The sequence below is a fragment of the Rhamphochromis sp. 'chilingali' genome, assembly GCF_963969265.1.
Source record: "Rhamphochromis sp. 'chilingali' genome assembly, chromosome: 17".
Classification (NCBI taxonomy): domain Eukaryota; kingdom Metazoa; phylum Chordata; class Actinopteri; order Cichliformes; family Cichlidae; genus Rhamphochromis; species Rhamphochromis sp. 'chilingali'.
Window position 1 is genome coordinate 10,885,617 of NC_137944.1, and position 23,160 is coordinate 10,908,776.

General features: G+C 42.8%; 1 protein-coding gene and 1 long non-coding RNA gene across 9 annotated transcripts in view; one reads left to right on the forward strand and one right to left on the reverse strand.

Annotated features, from left to right (window-relative positions):
* rims2b (regulating synaptic membrane exocytosis 2b) overlaps positions 1-23,160 on the reverse strand; it is a 61,209-nt gene extending 38,049 nt beyond the window's left edge. For all 8 annotated transcript variants that reach the window (XM_080863368.1, XM_080863369.1, XM_080863371.1 and 5 more), the window contains exons 1-8: positions 22,499-23,160; positions 17,372-17,404; positions 17,133-17,234; positions 16,665-16,875; positions 10,237-10,406; positions 8,976-9,156; positions 8,064-8,298; positions 7,539-7,820 (exon numbers count right to left, since the gene is read on the reverse strand). In XM_080863368.1, coding sequence (XP_080719494.1) covers positions 7,539-7,820; positions 8,064-8,298; positions 8,976-9,156; positions 10,237-10,406; positions 16,665-16,875; positions 17,133-17,234; positions 17,372-17,404; positions 22,499-22,653 — 1,369 coding nt within the window. In that variant the 5' untranslated portion in view covers positions 22,654-23,160. The remainder of the gene's footprint in view (positions 1-7,538; positions 7,821-8,063; positions 8,299-8,975; positions 9,157-10,236; positions 10,407-16,664; positions 16,876-17,132; positions 17,235-17,371; positions 17,405-22,498) is intronic.
* On the forward strand, positions 11,521-12,386 carry LOC308384777. The gene is made up of 3 exons (XR_013969397.1): positions 11,521-11,607; positions 11,693-11,804; positions 11,885-12,386. It is a non-coding gene; the product is annotated as an uncharacterized lncRNA (long non-coding RNA).

A 23,160-nucleotide genomic window follows, 5' to 3' on the forward strand; every position in this document is an offset into this window, starting at 1 on the left:
ATAGTGGCAAAACAAAGCCAGTTTCTCTTTGTTTTCCTTCCAACCATTGTGTGGATTTTAATTAAATAAAATGTTTGGTTTTTTTCTGAACATAGGCTACTGCCTTTCTTTCTTTCTGTTATGAGTTTGAGTAAATGAATTGCAGCATTTGGGCACACTCTGAGGAGGGTGCATTTGCTCGTAGCTGGAAGACGGTGCCGTTAAAACAGTTCTATTATTTTTTTCCCTTGACTGCTTCTCTTAACTTTAACCAATAGTATTAGCAAAGTTACTCTTGGGCAAATAAATAAATAAATCGCTCTTGTATAAACGATTAGCGAAAGGCTCAGCCTATCGTTGATGGTCGATAAATTTTACCAGTTGCCCAACATCACCTTGGACTCTCCACCGTTTGGTTTTAGAAATGAAGAAGCCTCTCAAATGAAACGTCTTCAAAGAACTTTAGGTCCAGTTGAGGTTTTTTCCAAGCTCCTTAGACTCCTCATGACCTGCATGTAACCTACACAGACATCCTCTATGTACATTAACACCAACATGAAAATTGCTGAATAACGTTATCAATCAGCTGCTCAACAAGCTGAGGTTTTTGGCACCAATTATGGATCATCAACAGGAAGAATAGGAAGAACAGTTAACCTGCTGTAACCACACTTACTTACACGTCAATTCTCGGTTCTGGATGAGCAGAACAAAATGATGCGGCTGTAAACAGCCCATCCCTCAAAATAATCAAAATTTGATTTAAACTGTTAAAGCAGCAACTCTTCACATTAAGCAGAGCTGGTTTTAAGCAAACCAGGATGTCAATCATGTAGCAGCTCACCTGGTTCACCATCCATCACAATTCACAGATTTTGTCTGTGAAAAGAAAAATATGACCTTGAGTCATTATGGCCATTGGCCATTATGTGACCATAAGAAGTTTCACTAAAATCTGAACAATCCTCTAGGAGCACAATCGATTCTTGTGAATTATGGATGCACGGACTCTTCATTAGTCGTTAAAACAGAGGCACTAAAAATGACTGGTTAATAAACCTGAACAAATTCAACAATGGATAGATAAAAAATTAATTTAGTTTCAAACATCACCAGCATTGTTTTGAAAAGAATCCTTTGCAAAATGAACCCATGGACCTGAGCACAGAATGGATTTCCTCCTTTGTGCTGTATGAGGCTCCTTCTGCTTTTATTTCAATCTTCAGCAGTGAAATGCAGCTGCATCATCTTCACATTTGCTCTCTGAATGTTCCTCCTGGTCTTCATGTGAAGCTGTGCTGCATATGTGGACAAACATGCTATAGTCTGAATGCCTGAAGATACTTGACAAAACTAATCAGAACAGCCAAATCAGAACAGTAACACCAGATCACTGAAACATCATATTTATCTCCAACAAAATGTCAAAACATGTTGATGTGTGTACTTGTAATCATAGTTCTCCAAGTTACATAGCTTTCAAATGCTTCACTCACAGGTCCGCCTGCACGCCATGAAGGACAAGGAGGAGGCTTCAGGTGAGCAAGAGGAAGATGAGAAAGAACCTGTAATCCATGTAGCAGCCTCTCCTCCTCCTCACTAGGTTTCTGTGTGCGGTTTGTCCCGAGCACTGCCTGCAGGTTGCAGAGCAGTTCATTCCTGTCAGTAATGAGATTATTGGAGTCCAATTGTCAAGTGCATGTTTGTGCCTTCAGTACTTACAGTTAGTTTGGAGAAGACCCGAAGTTGATAGAGGGGATCAACTTTGGGGGACTACTGCTACATTAACCCCGCCCCCTTTCCCCCACCTTTCCACCAGATTAGAGTTGCTGAAACAGATGCCCAAAAATCCAGAAATTTTGCAGGTAATCACCAGAAGTCTAGCTCAGCAGCATAAACAGTCTGCTGGTTAAGGACCCCGCTGTATTGTGTGGTCACACACGAGCAGGTTAGTCTAGCGTGGCGTTCTCTCCTGCAGTCTGAGCTTCTATTCTTACATCTCTGCAGTGACTTTTGATAATCCAGACTCTCCTCTTTTAATCCTATTGAAGTAGAGCAAAGATGGTGATTTGGAGGTCCGACAGCACTAGAGCGGCAGTCTCATGCGCTCTAATCTGGATCAGATTGTCAAACGATGTCTCCAGGATCTTTCAGAGTTCTCCAGGAATGGAACCATCAATTTTGGTGGCGAATGTGCTGGTTTTTGTTTTGGTCTAGGTGTTCTCAGAGTGACGGTAGCAGAGATTCTGTGCTACTTAGTCTCTTCAAGATTTAAGGGGAGGAGCCAAAAGTCATATGAGCGAATCAGAGCTCATGATCTCTGACCAGGTGATTTGTGGCCCAGTAACATAAATGCAACAGATTAACTCGTCAGCATGATGTCTGATTTCCTGAGAGGGGCCATCACTTTTCACTACAGCACAGGTCAGAGTCACAGGAGCTTTAATAACAGAGAGCAACCCCTTCTGGACCTCTTTAGAGCCAGAACACATGACAGACCCTAAAAAGTACAATTTAACCAATATAATAATATAATGACCAAATCACAGAGAACCCTTCAAAGGTACAGAAATTATATCATTGTTATTCCATCCTCAAAACTTTCTAGAGCAGGGGTCGGCAACCCTAGGCACGCGTGCCACAGTTGGCACGCGAAGGGTTAACTGATGGCACAACCATAGCTGGACTGGCCATCGGGCATACCGGGCATTTGCTCGATGGGCCAATGATTTTTTTTTTTTGTAACGGTATAAACAATGAAAGGTGGTGGATTGGACAGATGCTGGCCGGTGTGTAAAAATAACTCAGTTGTTTGGTGGTGGCTATGGTGGAGCTTCCACAGATTCAGTAAAATTAACAAGTGGTGGAGGCCAGCAGGTGGATGAGGGAAGGGGAGGCAGGAGGAGCAGAGACCCGAGGCGGCTGCCGGTCCGAGTGTCAGGTGAACTGAACTTCAGGTAAGAAGTTATGACCTGCAGTCTATCTGGGTCAGATATAAACCAAGTTTAGGTGGAGTTTATTTTCGTTGTGCTGACTTTTTACAGTCAGTTACAATAACTAGCTAGCATGACGGAGTTTCTATACAGCTGGGTCGGTGCTATGATGTTACTGATAGTGAACTTTATTTTATTCATAAGATTAGTTAGTAGAGTTGCCAACCGTCCCGTAAAAAGACGGAATCGTCCCGCATTCAGAGAAATTATTACGTGTTTCGTGTTGAGCTGAGAAGGGACGCAGTTTGTCTAGGATGGAAAAAGACACAAAGGTGGAGTTATTCTGTCTTTACGCTGCACAGCTGCCTCTTCTTCTCTCATTCTCTCCCCCTCCCTCTCCTGTTGCTACTTTAATCATGAAACTGATCAATGATCAGCTGATCGGCTTTTCTCTCTTGTTTGTTTATTGCCCACTTTATGCCAGAAAGCGGAAACCAGCGGATGTCGCGCTAAACAACAGCAGCACGTTTAAGCTTGATCAGATGTTGTTAGAATTTATTTAATATCAATTTCTACTATCAGCTGAGGTTTGCTGGAGCCACAGCTGTAAAACCTGCTGGTCATGATATCGGTTTGTATATCTGGTGAGAGGGAAACATGAAGATGAAACTAGGAGATGTCCTTACTGAATCATCAGAGCTGAACAGTGATGGAGAAACAGGTTTACCTTTTAGGTGACATGAATGGGTTGAAGGGAAGTTATGAACTGTTTCTGAGAGACAAATAACACCAATATCATTTTCTAAGTAGCTGACAAGCTGGTAACTGTGCAGGGGTGGATCTAGCAAAGTTTTGCCAGGGGGGCCAGGTAGGGCATTAACAGGGAGAGGGGGGCACAAAGAAATACTTTCTTATTCTCATTTAAAATGTCTGGCTGTTATTAAATAATTATCTGAAGCTTACAACCAAAGTTTTTATCTGACGTAAAATGTATAGAAATCATACATATACCAACAAGACTGTACATCACTGTCACAACAGCGTTTGTTTTCATTCAAAGGCTTTATGGCTTTAATACCTGGTGGGCCGGTCTTTAGTCAAAATGCCCGGGCTGGGTTTTTTTTTGTCCCAGTCCAGCCCTGTGCACGACACGCAGTGAATTAATCTGAGAAGGTGCATCAAAAAAATAAATGGCTGCGCCAGCGGTGCACATCGCAAATCAGCTTGCATAGACACATTAGTTGTGTCTCTTCTTAATGACGGTATCTTAGCTAACAACCCCAACTACCAGATTCAACTTGTAATTGGCTAAAAATAACTTAGCCTACTGGTGAGAGGGACATTGTTAGCTTTCCACATTCCAACACTTCAAAAGCTTCAGGAGCTTTCCGCTCAGCACAGCATCAGCACCACAGAGATACACGGATACATCCGTAGACTCGAGACAATGCATTTTTGGGACTTTCAGGTTTATGAATGGTTTATGACCAATGTTTTATTTTCTGAACAAACCAGAAATCTATAATGAGCAGCTAGATTTGTCTCGCATTAACTGGCATTAACTGGCTCAGTTAATGCCAGTTAATGCAACAAACAGCTGGAATCCATAGCTGTGTGTTCATGGAGCTGCATTTTCACCTGCTGGACATCACTACCTGACAAGTTTAACTGTCTTGAACATTGCAGAGGCCTTATTGACAGTATTTTGCTCTACATATCTGTGTGAGCAGATTTTCTCTCACATGAGTGTCCTCAGGTAGCCGTCTGAATGCTGGACACTCTGAGACCTGTGTCTCTGAGTGGGAGACCAGAGATCATATTAACATGTGTATCTCTGTATTAACAGACATGCCATATTGGCCCAGTTTATTTTTCTTATCAGTGTTGTGAGGAGACCATAAATAGCATTTGTATTTTCTGTTGTACAGTTCATTTGCTATTATGGATAAAAAGTGTCTTCACACATTCATTCCTTTCTTTCTACTTGGGATTAGGGATATCTGGTGACATCTGCATCCAACTGACAGGGAGTACTCTTTTTTCTCTAACATCCATCACACCTTTCCCCAAATATTTCTAGCCTTTTAGTTTGGGATTCAATGAAGGCCTATCTCCGAGGACAGATTATTTCATACACAGCTAATATGAAGAGGGTAAACTTAAAAGAAGGGCAAGAATTAGCCGATAAAACAAAAGACTTAGTCCATCACTATGCACACAATAAGGACTCTGAGATCTTCAAGAAACGTACTGAACTCCAAACCAAATTTGAACTTCTTTCAACTCATGCTGTGGAGAGGCAACTATTAAAGAGTAGGAGTACATTTTTTTGTGCATGGAGAGAAATCAGGCAAACTCCTAGCTGACCAAATAATGGGTGTAAAGCCACGTCAGTGTATAACTGCCATTAACTCGTTACTGATCATGCCAAAATCAATGACACATTCAGGGAATATTATATGAAGCTTTATTCCTCTGAATCTCCCACCAACCACTCACTAATCACAAATTTTCTTAAAAGCTTGGACTTTCCTGACCCACAGAGAGATCTTGGATGCGCCATTTTCCAAAGAAGAGATTAGCGCTACAATTTTCTCTCTACAGTCAGGGAAGTCCCCTGGCCCAGACGGCTTTTTGGTAGAATTTTTCAAATCATTTGCCCCACAGCTTGTACCTCTACTCCACTCGGTTCTATCTGAAGCATTCACACAGGGCAAACTGTGCGTCATACAGGCCAATTTCGCTTTTGATGTGGACTTTAAGATCCGAGCTAAAGCGCTGGCCCACAGGTTGGAAAGGGTCCTGCCAGCAGTCATATCTGAAGATCAGTCTGGCTTTGTTAAAGGGCGCCACCCCTTTTTCAACATCCGACGCCTTCTTAATATCCTGCACACGCCGTCCAAGGACACTCCAGAATGTGTTCTTTCCCTTGATGCGGAAAAAGCATTTGACCGTGTAGAATGGAACTATCTATTTGCTGTGCTGGAAAGATTTGGGTTGGGTCCCAACTTCATCTCATGGATCAAGTACCTATACTTGTCCCCTGTTGCGTCTGTTTGCACTAATAGCCAGAAATAAAAACCATTCTAACTTAAACGAGGCACACGTCAGGGTTGCCCCCTTAGCCAGTTGTTATTTGATCTAGCTATTGAACCCTTAGCAATGTTTTTTCGAAGCAGTAAACTTGTCCAGAGTATACAAAGAGGTCAAACTGAACACAAAGTCTCTCTCTATGCTGACGATTTATTGCTTTTTATTTCAAATCCAAATACTTCCCTACCGTCTATATTGTCACTACTCACGTGTTTCAGTCAAGTCTCTGGTTATAAATTAAATCTGTCCAAGAGCAAACTTTGTCTACTAAATGAAGAAGCGTTTCCAATAGGTTTGTTGGGTTTCCCCATCAAAGAGCAGTTCACCTACCTGGGTATTACAATTACAAGAAAGTATAAACAACTTCTTAAAGCCAACATTTTTACACTATTGAAGAATGTCAAACAAAGCCTTCAACAGTGGTCACCCCTGAACACAACTCTGGTCGGATGAATTAATTCAATTAAAATTAATATCCTTCCTAAATTCTCATACTTATCTTTACCAGTCTTCATCCCCAAGTCTTTCTTTATAACTCTAGATTCTATAATCTCCTCTTATATTTGGAAGGGTAAACGATCTCGAGTAGCTAAGATACATTTACAGAAACCTAAGATTGAAGGGGGTCTGGCACTCCCCAACTTCCGCTTTTACTATTGGGCTGCCAATATTCGGTCCCTGACCTACTGGTTACAGTCTGGGGAGGGTGTGGGCCCCACCAGCTGGCTGGCAATGGAATTAGACTCAACTCAGGGTATTTCTCTTGCCTCCTTTCTGGGTTCTTCTCTTTCTTTATCCATTGACAACTTTACATCTAATCCGATAATTCGGCACTCCCTCAGGGTGTGGGCACAGTTAAGGAGACATTTCAATCTTAATCATTTTTCACTTCAAAGCCCCATCCTTTCAAACCACCTATTCCTCCCCCCAACTTTGGACAACTTGTTCCAGGTCTGGTTTAGAGCAGGTATTATTTTCTTTAAAGATCTCTTTATATATAATAAACTAGCATCATTTGATCAGCTGGCAGGAAAATACAGTCCTCCCAAAACTCACTTTTTTAGATACTTACAACTCAGAAATTTTTTGCAATCCCACCTCTCCAATTTTCCAGAAGCTCCAGCTGCTAATTTACTGGACAAGCTCCTTAATTTGCAACTATCAGGCAAAGCTGTAATGTAGCTGTAGTGGTGGTATAGCTAACTTCTGTGTGGTTTTTTCCCTCTTTTAGTTTTTTTTTTCTTTTTTCACGTCGAGAGGAAAACAATGTTCCAACATGAGAAGTTCTGTTTAGTATTCATTGTAAACAGCTTGTGTTTTCCGTCTTCTTTTTTTCTTTGTAAACTATATCCACAAATACTCAATAAAAATATTTTGAATAAAAAAAATAACCACTTGATCACGGGTCAGAGAATACACTTTTCTCTCTCGTGACCAGTGGCTGTATCATATCCAGCGCGACAAACAACTCTCAAGCAATGTGCACACATGTAAGAAAAATGATTGACTGGCTGTTAGCATGTAGCCACTTACTGTCAGGCTCATCAGCGCTAGTGTACTCAGGTGTGGTAACAAGATCCTCCTCTGAGCTGCTAAAGCTGCCAATCACGTGCATCTTCCCTACATGCCGACTCCTCTGTGCTACATTCTCAGTGGCTGGCTTCCTCTTCAGGGTTGAGCTTGGGTCCAGTAGTTGTTGTGATAATGGGCTGTGACGGGAATATGTTGGGCTTATGTGAGTGGTTGCACGGTCCACAGAGTATGACCTCTGACCTCCAGATTTGACCAATCCCAGAGGCAGATTCTGACGAAGAGCTGAGAATGAAACGAGTAAAACCGATCACAGCCTGCTAATAAATGGTAAATGGCCTGCATTTGTATAGCGCTTTACTTAGTCCCTAAGGACCCCAAAGCGCTTTACACTACATTCAGTCATTCACCCATTCACACACACATTCACACACTGGTGATGGCAAGCTACATTGTAGCCACAGCTGCCCTGGGGCGCACTGACAGAGACAAAATAAGATGTGAGTAGATGGGCGGACATGCCCTTACCTGAATGCCTCATGGTCAGGTGGTCAGGCTCTGGGGTTGCCAGGGAAACATCACTGTGGCGGCGCTGGTGGCGGACCCTGCCTACCTGAGCTAACATCCTCATGGTTTCTTCACTTGGTTGTGTCTTCACTGGGTATCGGGCAAGGTTTGGGTCACTACGGTACCGTGCCTGAAACTCCACTTCCTGTTGTCGCCGCAGCTCAAGCTCATCCTGACGTTGGTCTAGAGGGTGATCCTGAGCCAGGAGGTGAGAAAGGTGAACATTATCATCATCATCAGTTTGGTAAGCCCTGAAGCCTGCTATGTTTATCACAGCTCAACTGTCATTCATAGCACGACTTAACCATCAATAAATGAAATTAATTAAATCATTAAGAAAAAACTATTAAACTAGTGAAAAATAGTTAAAACATTTAATTAATTGCTTTTGGCAAACAGAATGGTTCTTTTATAGCACGTTGTGTACTCGGGGAGTGCAGAAAAATGCTATATGACAACCAGTCCATGTAACAAAGACAATCGTATGAATGAATTTAATGAATGGGTGTCAGTGGCATGTTGTATAAAGTCCTCAAACAGAATGAAAAGCGCTATATGCCTCAACATGCCTCATTCTCCCATTCATAGAAGCACTTTTTTAATACTATGCAGTGCTTTCTATCTAATATTCACACACATTCACACTCTGATGGATGCACTGGAGAGCAACTTTCCCAAAAGTTATTTGGAACGCAGTTCAACCTTTACACTAGCAGACCTGGTCAACCACCTGTGCAACAACTACTCCATTTTCTTTGTTGCATTTCATCTTTCATTTCTAAAGAAAATAAATTATTAAACAGCTTCCCGCATCAGATCAAATAATTTACAAGAAATGTGAGCAAATAAATGAATTTCACCTGTCAGACTCACCTGTGAGTACCAGCGACCTCGCCCATCTCTTATTGGTTGCCTGTGTGCCTGTAGCTCTTCCTCTCCGTAACCATGACAGCAGTGTGGCGATCGAGAACGGTTGTTCACAGCAAGGTCCGATGGTGAGCTAGGCATCCTGCTCCTCCTGCCATTATAGTACAATCCCGAGGGGCTCTGCCTCCTGTCAGTCACAGAGTGTGATCCAGTGAGAGTGGAGGAGGAGCAGATTGTCAGCCAGCTGATACATATATACCCACACTCTACACAGAACCAAAGCTTCAAGAACTGAGGAGTCTATTGTTAATAGTATTACTACTAGTAGCAGTATATGAAGTTCTTCCTGTTCAGACTTCCTTTTTATCGACCTGTTTCAAGGCTTTTTCACCTGTACTGTCAACTTTTTAAAAAGGTCTTCACTGTAATAATAAACTCATTGTTTAAGGAAAACTACATTTTGACTCCTGTTCTATGTTTACGGCCATAAAATCTCAACTCTGTCTGAGTTAAATTCTGTTACCAAAACCAGAACCAGCAGCAGACATCGATGCAGCATAGAAACATTTAAACTTTTCTCCAGCAGCTCCAGACAACATGCAGTGTTCACAAGCATCAAAATATCAAAGCACTGGTTAAACCTACTAACGGTGAAAGTGAATCCGATTTCTGATCAACAAAGTTTGAGTCTGTATCAACAGACATAAACAGACAACAACAGCATAAACAGACAACAACAGCATAAAGAAGCTGAGATGTGTACTTACATGCAGTCAGTCTGAGTGCAACCACATACACATTTAATTAAAGTTTTTACAGCTCTCCTAGGAGGTTTGAAGCTTCATATTGACCAACACCTTGACACGCTCAGCAAGTTTATGACTGACATGGATCACACCGGAAGGCCCTCCCCCTCTCCAATCCCAGCAATACAGGAAATGACATCACTGCTGTTAGCCTGCATGCTGTATTTAGCACCAGCAGTAATCCTCTGCAAGGTACCAGATTATTAATCTGTTAATTTGATTACAGGATGTGTGTGTGTGTGTGTGTGTGTGTGTGTGTGTGTGTGTGTGTGTGTGTGTGTGTGTGTGTGTGTGTGTGTGAGAGAGAGAGAGAGAGAGAGATGGAGGTCACTCTCTAATTAAAAACAATCTCACTAATTAAAAGTTTAAATTTAAATGAGAAGCATGCAGGCACAGCTGACAGTTAAATGGCCTCAGGAACAAAAAAATGATAAATAATATAAACAATGAATAATACCCACCATTCTGCTGCACCATTACTCAAGGGCCCCGTGGCACCCAGTGGCCCATGTGTAGGTGGGTGGGGAGCCCTGTGTAAGCTGTAATTGATGGATAGCATTTCAGGGGAAAAGTCCCCTGACCGAGTGAGAAACTCCTGCTGCTTCCTGCACACATTGCACACCCACATCACCTGAAACACACACACCGAGTTTGTTTACTATAAACGCATGTAAGAGGCTGCTGTTGCCTGATTGGCTGGTTTTCCTCCTGATGTGATAGTTGGCATGCTTTACAGATCATGTGGTGTCTCCTGAGTTCCAAACAACCAAAGATGCACAACTTCACATATTTTCCAGAGATGATGCAATTATGTCATTAGTGGATGTTGATAAATGAGTTGCTTTTATTGAAAATGAACTTCTAGTCTTTCAGTTTAATACATTCTGTTAAATTTCCTGTAAGTTTATCTTTTTACACAACTTACATATTGAGAAAAACGGATAGGTTTTCTCTGTACTTAGATTTTCCTGCCATGGTGAATCCTGGGCCCTATTTCAGGAAGCCGGTTTAGTGGAAAAACTGAGTAAGTATACCCTGAGTTAACGAAAACTGGTTTTTCGGTTTCACAAAGCGAGTTCAGCTGAAGCCTGAGTGAGTCACTATGACGACACACGCCGTGAAGTTAACCTGCCCCCTAGCAGGTTTACTACAACTAACCCTGACTGTCTCCGCCCCTTTGTCGGAAACCTGACAGTAGGAAGTGTCGGACATGGCGTGCTCCTTCCTTGAAGAGCCAGTAGATCGTGAAGCCCAAATTCTCCGCAGAGCTCTCCGCCGGGAGAGAGTGATCAGAGCGCGTTTGGACATCTTATAATTTCCTGATGATTGTCTGTGCGAACGTTACCGTTTTTCAGCACAATCTATAATTTATTTTAATAACATCCTCAGGCCATATATTACGCATGTGACACATCGCGGACATGCTCTCAGTTCTGTACATATTATTTGTATTGCACTTCGGTTTTTTGCAAACGGGAGCTTTCTGTACAATATTGGTGACGCTGAGCACGCTTCCAAGGCTACCGTCTGTCGGGCAGTCAGGAATGTTACAGTTGCACTGAAACGTCTCCTGCACTCGTTTGTGGTGTTCCCCGGTCATAGACCCACAAGATTTATCAAAGAGGGATGCCACAAAATTGCAGGTATCAGGGTGACCAAAACGTAATGTATGATGTGGTGATACTTGGACTACTACTTAAATTTTACATTTATTTTCAGGGTTCCCAGGCGTGATTGGCTGTATAGATGGCACTCACATTCCAATCATTGCTCCTTCAGTAAATGAAGGAGACTATGTGAACAGGAAGTCTTTCCACAGCATCAATGTACAGGTACATAGTTCCCTGTAGCATTTCAAACTAACAAATTATTTCATTATAGTAATGGATGCTAATTCGTGTTCTCTGCACTGTGAAGATCATATGTGATGCTGCCAACATTATCACAAATGTGGAAGCCAAGTGGCCAGGCTCTGTCCATGACTCACAAATATTCCGTGAATGTACACTGAGCACAAAATTTGGACATGGTGAGTTGAAAATACTTTAAAATATATAAAGACCAATTGCTTCAGGGACATTTGAACTGAAGTGTATCCTTCTGTCTCAGGAGAGTTCACTGGCTACTTGCTTGGTGATAGGGGGTATCCATGTTTACCCTATTTGCTCACCCCTTACCCTGACCCTGAACCGGGCCCACAGCAGCGATATAATCTGGCTAATTGCAGGACAAGAGCCAGAATTGAAATGACTATCGGAATGCTTAAGGCCCGGTTCCAGTGCCTGCAAAGACTCAGGGTCACCCCAGAAAGGGCATGTGACATTATTGTGGCATGTGTGATTCTTCACAACATTGCCACAATTAGAGGAGAACACTGTCCTTCTGAACCAGACATCAGCAGTGATCCAAACCATGAACATCCTGACCCTCCCACGGACATACAAGATGGAAGCGCAGTCAGAGACACCATATGTCACAATCATTTCTTTTGACCCATCACCTCAACATGTTGAAAGAAGAATAAACAGATTTTTTGTTCAACTGGCTTTATTGGTCGCCTGTATTTCCTGTACACAAAGTATTAAAAGATGTAAACCTCATAAAGTGTCTCTGTTGCTTCCTCCTCCGTAACAGCTGTCAATGTTTCTTCATTATTTTCCTGTAGTAAAGAAATAAACAACATTGCTGTTCTACTGTAAACTCATCTAATCTGTGGAGTATTACTCACAACTGCATGTTGGTCTGGCTCAACAGGAGGCTGCACCAGATGCAGTACACCATCACCATCAACTGATAGAATATGAGGTTTATACAGGTCACTTAAACTTACAAGGGACCAAATGGCAATTAACAAACATACCAAGCACCTTACACTTCATTGTCATTATGCTCTCAAAGACAACCAAGACTGAGGGAAGGCAAAATCAGTCGGAAAATTACTTCACTACAAAATAATCCATTATGGTAAAGAGTTTATCAGATGAATGAGTAGCACTGCAAAGGTGACTGTGAAGAAAGGATGTATGCACATCATGTATTATTTTGAATTTACCCCCTATGTAGGCACTTGTGTCTTGCGGGGTTATTGACTCAGAGGATGTCCCCGCAGAGATGCCTGCGGCCACAGGGCGCCCACTGTTTTGGCTGAGGGCCAACTGCTCAGCCTCTGTGTAGTGGTGGTGGAGGACCCCCACCTGTTTTTCGGGCCTCCGCTTTTTTTCTGTTGGCTATAACGGGTCACATTTGAGCATACAGAGTAAGCAAATATGTACTTGTAATGTGCTCAGGTAATTTCAATAAGTGCTTACAGAAAGGAAATTAATGTAGCCTCTAACTGCAATTGATTTACATGGGACAAACTGACCAAGCACTGTGGCTCATAATACAATACCTGTTTGGACTATATTTTTATATTTCATTTTTACTTGCTGCCAGGCACGTTTGGGGCCTGTTGGGTTGCACCTGCGCTCACATCACATCACAAAATAAAATGTATAAAATAACAAATAAAATAAGATATGATAAAATAACGTGTTAAATGGGTGGAAATCCCTAGATCAATGTTTATATTAACACTCACGCATTGACTCTGTCGGCTATGTTTTGCCATGCATGCTCCCTTTCTTTTGCAGCTGTGGCTGTGTTACTTTTTTCCGCGGAATTTGTATGTTATCGGCATATGCTGCCATCAGAATTTCGGCCTCAAGCGCTGTAAAATACATTGACCGCGCCTTCTTTCCCTCCGTCTCCATGGTGACTCGCTTAATCTGTGCTCCGCTTATCAGGGCTTTATGTATCCTCGTCCGCGCGCTTCACTTGGGGTTAAAGCAACTCCGCGTTGACTGAACTAATTGTTATCAGCCTTTCTGAAACCGAATATTCCGAGTTGGACAGTTCGGGGTTACTCAACCCTGCGTATCGTTTTTCACTCTGAGTTTTCTAAACCGGCTTCCTGAAACAGGGCCCTGGTATCAGAATTCACCATAGCAATGTGTGGCAACGGGTAAATGAAGAGTAGAGCTTCCATTTAATCCAGAGGAGCTGGAATATGAAGATGCATCAGTGCTGACATGATATTTACCGTAGAAACAGGAGGGGAGAAAAAAGTAATTTTAATCAAATACTGAATAAGATATAGCTACAATGTCTGCTCTTATGTTTCTGTCTGCTCTGGCTTCATGAATGAGAAAATGAGTCATATGGTCAGTCAGCTGGTTCATGTGCGGCAGGAGGGGAGAAGTCAGAGGGACCAGCCGCCAGAGAGCCAGTCAGGTTCACAGAGCTAAGTTTTTCCTGTTGTCAGCAAACAATTTAACAACACTTTATTGTTCTATAAGCAAGCAATTTATTTATAAGGCACTTTCAGACAACTCCCAGCTGAAAACAAAGTGCCGTACACTTGACATGCCTAAGAAACAATACATTGAATAACTTAAGAAATATAAAATACTAATTAGAATTAAATTAAAATTATAAATCAGCACATTAGATTAAAGGCAGCCAGCCAATGGAGTGAAGCCAGAATGGGAGTTATGTGCTCTCTTTTGCAAATTCTGGGTTAAAAGTCGTGCAGCAGCATTTTGAACCAGCTGCAGACGAAAGAGAAGAAACAGACTTACTACAAAATACAGTGCATTACAGTAATCCAAATGAGATGAAATAAAAGCATGGCTTACTGTTTCAAAATGTGGCCTGGATAAAATAGGTCTTACCTTTGCCAAGCACCTTAAATGATAAAAACTGGACTTGACAGGAGCCCTAATTTGAGTGTCCAATTTAAAGTCACTGTCCATCTTAAAACCCAAATTAGTAACAACAAGTTTAAAATGCCGGGGGTCCCAAATCAATAGCGGAGGGATCACTAGGTCCGCAAGGACCAAACACAATCTCCTCGATTTTTCTTGAATTACATTTTTAAAAGTTTAGGGACATCCAAGTTTTAATATCTTCTAGACATGCCAGAAGTAGTTTAATAGAGAAGGCATCTTTCTGCTTCAGAGGCAGATAAATCTGGCAGTTATCAGCATAACAGTGGAAGGAAATTCCATGCTTTTTAAGGATGGTTCCCAAGGGCTGTAAATATGATGAAAAAAGCAGAGGCTCTAGAATTGAGCCCTGCGGGACCCCAAACTGAAGAGCCGCAGAAAAGGACTCATACCCTAAAAAGTTAACACTAAGTTTGATCAGAAAGATAAGACCTAAACCCATTCAAAGTAGTACCACGAATGCCTGCAAGACGGTGTAAACGAGACAGTAAAATGTTGTGGTCTACAGAGTCAAAAGCAGCTGTTAGGTCAAGGAGGACAAGAACAACATGATTACCAGAATCACAGGTAGGGAAGATATCATTAAAAACCTTTAAGAGTGCTGACTCAGGATACTATTCTCATTTTTTCTTAAATCAATCAATTGGGAATGTACAATTTTCTCTAAGATTTTAGACAGTAAAGTCAGCTTGGAGATAGGCCTGTGGTTAGTCAATACAGTGTGGTCCAGGGCGGGTTTCTTAAGAAGGGGTTGTACTACTTCCTGCTTAAAATAAGCAGGGACTACACCAGACATTAAACGGCTGTTTATAATAGTAAGAACAGTCTGTGCGAGGCAAAATCTTTTTAAAAAATTGTCAAGGGACAGGATCATTTGGAGACAAACAGGGCCTCAGATGACCAACCACATCCTCTAAAAAAGAAAGAGTTACAGGCTCAAACTGGTCAAAAACAGCAGAGCAAGGGATCGAGACGGAGGGGTCAGATTCAGGGGCAGAGATGAGAGCCCACGTAGCTGCTATCTTCTCATTAATAAAAAAACCCAACACAAAATCCTTAGATAGTTTATGAGAGGCTTCCAAACAGCCACTTTGTGGAGCATTTAAAACTAAGTTGATGGAGTTAAATAACACACGTGGATTATAACTGTTGGAGGAAATTGTCTTGTATTAAAAGTATTCCCTTTTAGCCTCCTTGACTGTATCCTGATAGAGACACCACCAGTCCTTTAAGATTTGAAGAGACACCTGCAGTTTGTCCCTCTTCCATCTGCGTTCAGCTCTACAACACTGCCTCCTCACAGCCCGAGTGGTGTCATTAAACCACGGCTCGGTTTTAGCCTTGAGCTGCCTGGTTTTTAATGGTGCCACAGAGTCGAGAATAGCTTGGTAGGAAGATTCAAAGCATTAAAATCTGATCCTAAAACAAAAAACCTGCACTGCACCTGCTGACCTCGTATCAAATTTGTATTGAATTCTGTTTTTAGATTCTTTAAAAATATTTAATCACCAGCTAGAACATGTCTAGAGTAGGTGGCACTCATAGGGATCATTTTCTGTGGAAGAAGAGTCCCGTGACCTGCAAAATGCCCCTTTTAGATTGATCAGATGCTGCAGCACCATCCCTTTCATGTGAATGCACAGGTTAAATGCTGAGTTGATAATCAGCTTCGTGTGAACACTTATCCTGATCTCCAGTGTTAGGGTGAGTACAGGGCATTTTGTAGTACAGGGCACAGTTGTGATAGTTGATGGTAGCAATCTTGATTTATACATAAGTGGGCAGATGACTCAAAGCAGTGACAGTGGTGCTGAAACTTTGTGAGTCTGATCTTAAGTAACATTTCCATTTTACCGTATCAAAGCAGAGCTACCTGAGGGACAATACCAAACGCATCCAGACCATGGCTGTATAAACATTTCATTTACCACTTATGAATTGCTGTTGCTTTTATGCACAGTATCCAGCCTGTGTCAATCAAATCAAAGCTAACAGTCTGACATTTAATCGTTTCATTTCAGACGATCTAGAGTTGTTAAACTGTCACTGAAAAAAATAATTAAACTGAAAATGACCCCAGATATTCAGCAATGTCCACAGCAAAAATGCACTCATAGACCAACCTTATTGGCTCTCAAGGAGACACGCCCCCCACAGCGGCCGCAGAAACGACTCTGGCAGTAGCAGCATGCTCGGCCACAGCCATCGGCAAACTTGGTCTTGCGACAGATCCCGCAGGTTGGAGACTCTGCCCGCGCTGTCTGAGCCTCTGGAGACTCCTCACCCAGCTTCTTCATGTGGTCTTTATACATCTCAAACTGCTGATGTAACTTCCTGTGAGGAGGAGGTTTTTAGAGAGAGGAGAGGTCAGAGGGTGACATATGCTAAACTTGTACTGAAGTCTAAAGGACCAGTGAGCTGGTCCTTGTTTGGTTCATTAAAGAGGCGAAGCCAGGCATGTACGATTGGATTTGGACCTTCAGTGTCAGACTGCGACATGATGAATAAACACAGCATCAGGTGTCTACCTGAACTGAGGCTCAGGTGAGACACAAACACCTGTGCTCAGGTAAGCCTCTGGGTTTACTCACATCTGCAGCTCGTTGTCTGTTGGACTTTTAACCTGCAGAACTTCGGACACGTTGGTGGCAACGTTACTGACCAACTGACTGAACCCTGAGAATGGATTCCACCTGTCCAGGTAATACACACAGTCAGCTGACAGGAAGCACATCAGTGGGTGGGAGGGGCAGCGTGGGACACAAGAAATAGCTTATTGAGGAAAAGAGGCGTGGCTAAGGGAGTGCACTCTGGGAGATGAGGTACTTACGAGGACGAGGGAGGTTTCACTTCCTCCTGCTCCCTGCAGACATAGACATGATGGCGATGATGATGATGATGATGATGATGATGATGATGATGTCAGTGATATAATTAATCATGAAATAATATAAAAACAAAATCATAACAGAAACAAACTGAAACTGAAGCTTTAAATTAGAGCCCTGCATTGGGACTGGGATCCCACCCAACGCAAATCTCGCAGGAGTGGGGGGTTTTAAGGTTGCCGTGGGCAACAGTTGGTCTCAAAATTGTTAGCAGGACGAAGAGTGCAACTGCTGTTGGTAACAAAATTCAGATTGGAGAGTCTAAAACTAAAGAAAAGAGTGGAAAGATGGATATTTGGAAAAGTTATAAAATAAAGAAAGTAAAGCGCTGGACATAAAGTGCCACATACACATGCATTAATCATAGCGCGTTTATAATGTGGTTCACGTGACCAACTCACTACCCCAGTGGGCAAGACATTACAGTTGATAGTACTGCAGGACAAAAGTGTTGTTTTTTTCACCTGTCTCAACCCAAGATTAACTGGATAATCAATTGATTGAAGAAAAATGAAGACATGGAGAGACGCTTTATTTAAATCCCTGAAAGTGGCGATGCCTCTCATAAAGGCTCCAGTTCGATAACATCTACATGCATCTTGTAGAGAATCCCTCACCTTCTGCTGCTGCCAGGACGAAAGCTTTCAAAAGCTACAGGTACTTCTGATCTAGGTAAATAATGCAGTGTGTAGGAGGTGAAGAGAAAGAAACTGTTTGTTGTTAAAGCAAAGGTAAGTGCTACATAGTTCGCTTAAACGAACTACCACATGTAAATCTTATATTTTGTTGACTCGTACATTTACAGTGTAGTGTCAGAAAAGTTCTGGTAGTATTAATTTGTCACATTATTATCATGTTGCTGTGGAGAAGCAGGTATTGGTGGGATTTGGCCTGTAAGGCACGGCTAGCAGATGTACTCACATGCCATACTCTACATCCTTCTGGCAGCTGTAAATAAATGCTGATTAGTGCATCTGATAGCACAGAAACTAAATGGCATTTTGTTTAAGTTAAATGTGCGGACGTTTGATGGATGGCTGGAGGGCAAAGGACTGAAGTACTGTTTTGCCCTCAAGGAGGGTGAGTCCTAGTAGCTCTGACATCATGTGAAAGATAAATATCAATAAGTCTGTGGGTGCGGGCAGGATTGGACACAGACGGACGGAGTGGGTGGTAATGGTCAGAAATTCAGAGGAAGAGGGATTTTAAAAAACAAAACAAAACAAAAAAAACAGTCCCACACAGGGCTCTACTTCAAATAAGCAGAAACAGAATGAGACATCGAGCTGCTGAAACGGGATTAATTCAGTTCTCTTCTGCCACCACCAGGATGCGTCAGAATGCAACAACTCATCCAGTAGCACACACAGCTGAAACTGTTTGTTTGTTGGTTTGGCCAACCATAAAGGTAAACAAACCGAGCAAACAAACAAAGGATTCATTGAAATGATTTTATTAGTCTTCCTGTCACTTCACCAGTTCTTAACTGAAAATCAAACATAAAAGCAAAATGAACAAAATATGAATGAAACAATAAAATAAGTAAATGCACACGGTCAACAGTCATGATGCAGGCTTGGCCAAGGCCTGACATGATGTCACAGCAGCTCCATAAGAGTCCGCAAGCTGAGAGTCGGGAGGTCTGTGATTTATGGTCTAATCACATGCTGGCAATAAAATCATGAAAGTGTTGCGATGTCTGCCCTGTCCTGCCCTGAAAGGTTGGCAGCTGGTCTACAGTGTGTGCCATCTCTTTAACACAGCAATGTTTACATAGAAGTCATTGCTGATTGGCTCATACTTGTGACACACACCAAACAAACCACAAACAAAAAAGCAAAACAAACAAACAAAACTTTCAAAGCTAATCATGCTTGGGATAGGCAGTAAGTGACAGGCAATGTAGGGGCTTAAAACAACAAAAGAAAAAAAACATCCAACACACAGTGAGGACAGTAAGATGCTCGGTTTGACTTCACTGATGAAAGGGCCCACACAAACTAAACATTTTAAACAGACTAACATAAAACTGTGTCAGATGTGTTCACAAAGACTGCTTTGAAACCCTTTGACCTCAGTGACTCTGCAGTGACATCTGGAGGCCACACGTGGTTACAGCACCTCACAGATAGCTACAGTCCTCAGACGGCCCAAAACCACCAGATGCTCTGATCCCTGTTAAACCACAAACCCCCTCATCCACCAAGCAACACCCACACTAATGGGATAACTGGATTTAGTCTGCAGTTACAGTAAACTCGAGAGACAGACTGTTAAGAACCAGCAAGCCTGTAAAACCTACAATATCTACCAGAAATACAGCAAAGCATTCTGGGAAAAATTCTGACAGACACTACTTATTCTACTGCAGCACAGCACTGTACAGAGAAACAGTGAAAACCAGCTCCATCTGCACCCTGCACAATCAAACTGAACACGCCAGTCCTCATTCTGTAGGATCTGTACTCATACCAAGCCTGTCTCAATTAGCTCAGTCTGCCACCGCTGTCTCATCAAAACCTCCTCGAACAGGATGAACCACACTGAGATGGCCGCAGTTCATTTGGAAGATTTTACATTAAAAACACGTCATGAAGGATTTGAGCAAAGATTCCAAAAAATTTCAACATGACATAAAAATGTGACTTAAAATTATTCATCTATTATCTGATGAGCTTTCACATTTATCTGGTGACCTTCTCGAGTGAATGTATAAACATTTACTGTATGTAGATCAGGACAACACTCTGATGTGTGAGGAGACACAAAAATTACAAACAACTCTTCAAGGATTCATTTATGGTAAATGGATGCTGGGTCTGCCGGAACACCTCCTCCAGGAGGCGCCCAGGAGGCATCCTTGTCAGATGCCTGAATCACCTCAACTGGCTCCTTTTGATGTGGAGGAGCAGCGGCTCTACTCTGAGCCCCTCCCGGATGGCTGAACTTCTCACCCTATCTCTAAGTGAGAGTCCAGCCACCCTTCGGAGGAAGCTCATTTCCGCCGCTTGTATCCGCGATCTCATTCTTTCGGTCACTACCTACAGCTCGTGACCATAGGTGAGGGTAGGGACGTAGATCGACCGGTAAATTGAGAGATTTGCTTTTATGCTCAGCTCTCTCTTCACCACTATGAGAACCAGTCTATAATAAATAACACAATAAAAGGCTGATTGATCATTACAAAAACATTTTCCAGTTACTGGTGAAACTGATCTGCTGAATGAACCAATGAACCTCTGTTTAATATGCAGATCACCAGCCTATTTGATTTTATTATTATGTCAAAAATGAAGACATTTCAGTGGACTGTGTTGCTCTGTGAAGGGGGGAGTATTCATTCCTTAAATACTGACTGCTTTCAGCAGAAAGTTCTAACTCACTTCAGTCTGTGCACCACATTCAGACCAGTTTGATCACTAAAAATATTTCCCAGTGACCTTCACATGGTTCCCCTTTATTTTGGTGTAAAGAAGTTTAATTTCATTCTAAAACATCTCAGAAAACACCAAAGAGGCAGAGCAATTATGTCACTTCCTGACAATGCTCAGGAAAAACAACCTGGGTCAAAAGATGCTACTGCTAATCTTTATGCCAGCACGCTAAAAGATTAGCAGTAGCATCTTCTGGCATATTTATATCACAGCTTCAGCAGATCAATGAGCACAGCTCAGAAGATAGCTGGCCACTCTCTGCCCTCCCAATCACATCCTTGTTCTCACCTGAAGGATCTGTTGTTCTCTGCCAATCAGTACAGGTCCCTCAAATGAAACTTAGAAACAGCTTCTTCTCTGTGAGCTCAATATCAACCCAATTAAAAGTGATCAGTGAAACAGTTCATCAATCAGCCTAACCTGACATACAGCAAAATTTTATAGGGGAGTGAATTAGATTAATGATTGCATTAAGCAGTTATTCTAATACCCACATAGCAAAATTGGTATGGCCCGGATCTGGCCCGCACAATGTGCTTACACATGGCCCACATACCGCAAAGAATGATGGCCCGCACAAGGCCAGTTGCAGACAAACTGGTGGTCCTGTACTGACCCAGAACAGTTTCAGCTCTGGCACTAGATGTAAGCCTAATGTGTACCTTAATCAAGCCATGTAATAACAACGTGCCGGAACATAATACTGCAAAGTAACATGAAGAACGATTCTTATAAAGTGCTTTTCTACTCTGCCGGATTACGGAAGGCACTGAACACAACATGCCACATTCACTCAATCACATCCTTTCTATCAACTGAGTACGTCCTAACTACATTAATACACATTCACACTCTTGACATGCAGATAGGAGAAGCTAGGGAGATTGAACCACTAACCTTCCGATCAGTAGGTAACCTGCTCTACCTCCTGAGCTACAGCCACCCAGTGGTAAACATGAGTAAACCTTCACTAGGTTTTGGATAAAGTGTACACTCACAAACCTGTCAAACCTGCATTTGAAATGTTTGCAACATGGGATTTGGGTCTTCAAACTAAAATAGGAAATTAGGAACATGAATAGTGCTATCAATGCCAGACTTGGCCCACATCTGGTTGGAATACACCCTGCCATGACACCAGTCAGTCAGAAGTGCCAGCTTGATGATAGATCTGGGCCAGACCCGTTTTCTATGAGCCTGGGCCACATAAACCAAACCACAATCGAGCCAGATACGGCATGCCATCACTTAAACAGTGACAACTATGCCAGGCCTGGCCCATATCTGGATGACATACCACTCAGCATGCCAGACGTCAGCCACTGCTGGCTGACGGTGATCCAGGCCAGACCAGCGTGCTGTGTGGGTATAACCATTTCTGATTAGTTTAATCGGTTTTGTTTTTAAGTAAACGCCAAATTTATGAGCAGCTTTTAAATCTTTACTTTATTTTATCTTCACTTTTTTTCTTCCGTTGCTGCCTGAACACCTGCAGTCTGCTTCTGCCACTGACGATCTGGAGAGGTCAACTTCTTAAACCTTCCTGCTGCAGCTGCTGAGGTTTTTTAATTAAAATGCTCACTGATGCTTTTATTTTCTCTGAACACCAGCTGATTCCATAATCAATAATCTTACTTGAGCATGCTCTTTTCCTTCGTCTCCTCCTCCTTCTGCCTCTCCATCACCGACAGGATGATGCTGCGCTCCTCCTCCGTCAGGTGGCTCAGGTCCGGCAGCTCCGGCCCAAGCCCAGGCTCCGCAGCCAGTGCCGGTCCAGCCGGCCCGGACATTGTGTCTGTGGGCCGCTGGAAGAGAAGGTAGCGTCGGTCAGGCCAGAGCCACGTGACTGGATCCCGTCATCATAATCATAAATGATGATGTTAACGACGAAGGCCAGGGAGTTGCAGAGTGTTCACATTATTTTGTCCAGCTCCAGGTGCGTTCAGCGGCTCTGCTGCCGCGGCGAAGGCTCGAGGAGCCGCTCCACCTGCAGCTGCACCTCCATCAGACCATCCACCATTCACCACCATCCTCCTCCTCCTCCGGCTCACCAGCAGGCGCAGCGGCGTCCTTTTGCTCGCTACTCCGCAGTCATGTCGCCTCCGGGGTCAGCGGCGGTTCCGTCCCGCTCCTCCCGGCCCTGCGGCCCTAATACTTGGCCTTCTGTGGTCGCGGTGTCCCGCTGTGGTTGTACGGTGCTTCTCGGCGATAACAGGCGCAGGGGCGAGGAGGAGAAAATAAATAAATCTTCACATGACGGGGAGGGAGGGGGGCACGACGTGACGTACTACAACAAA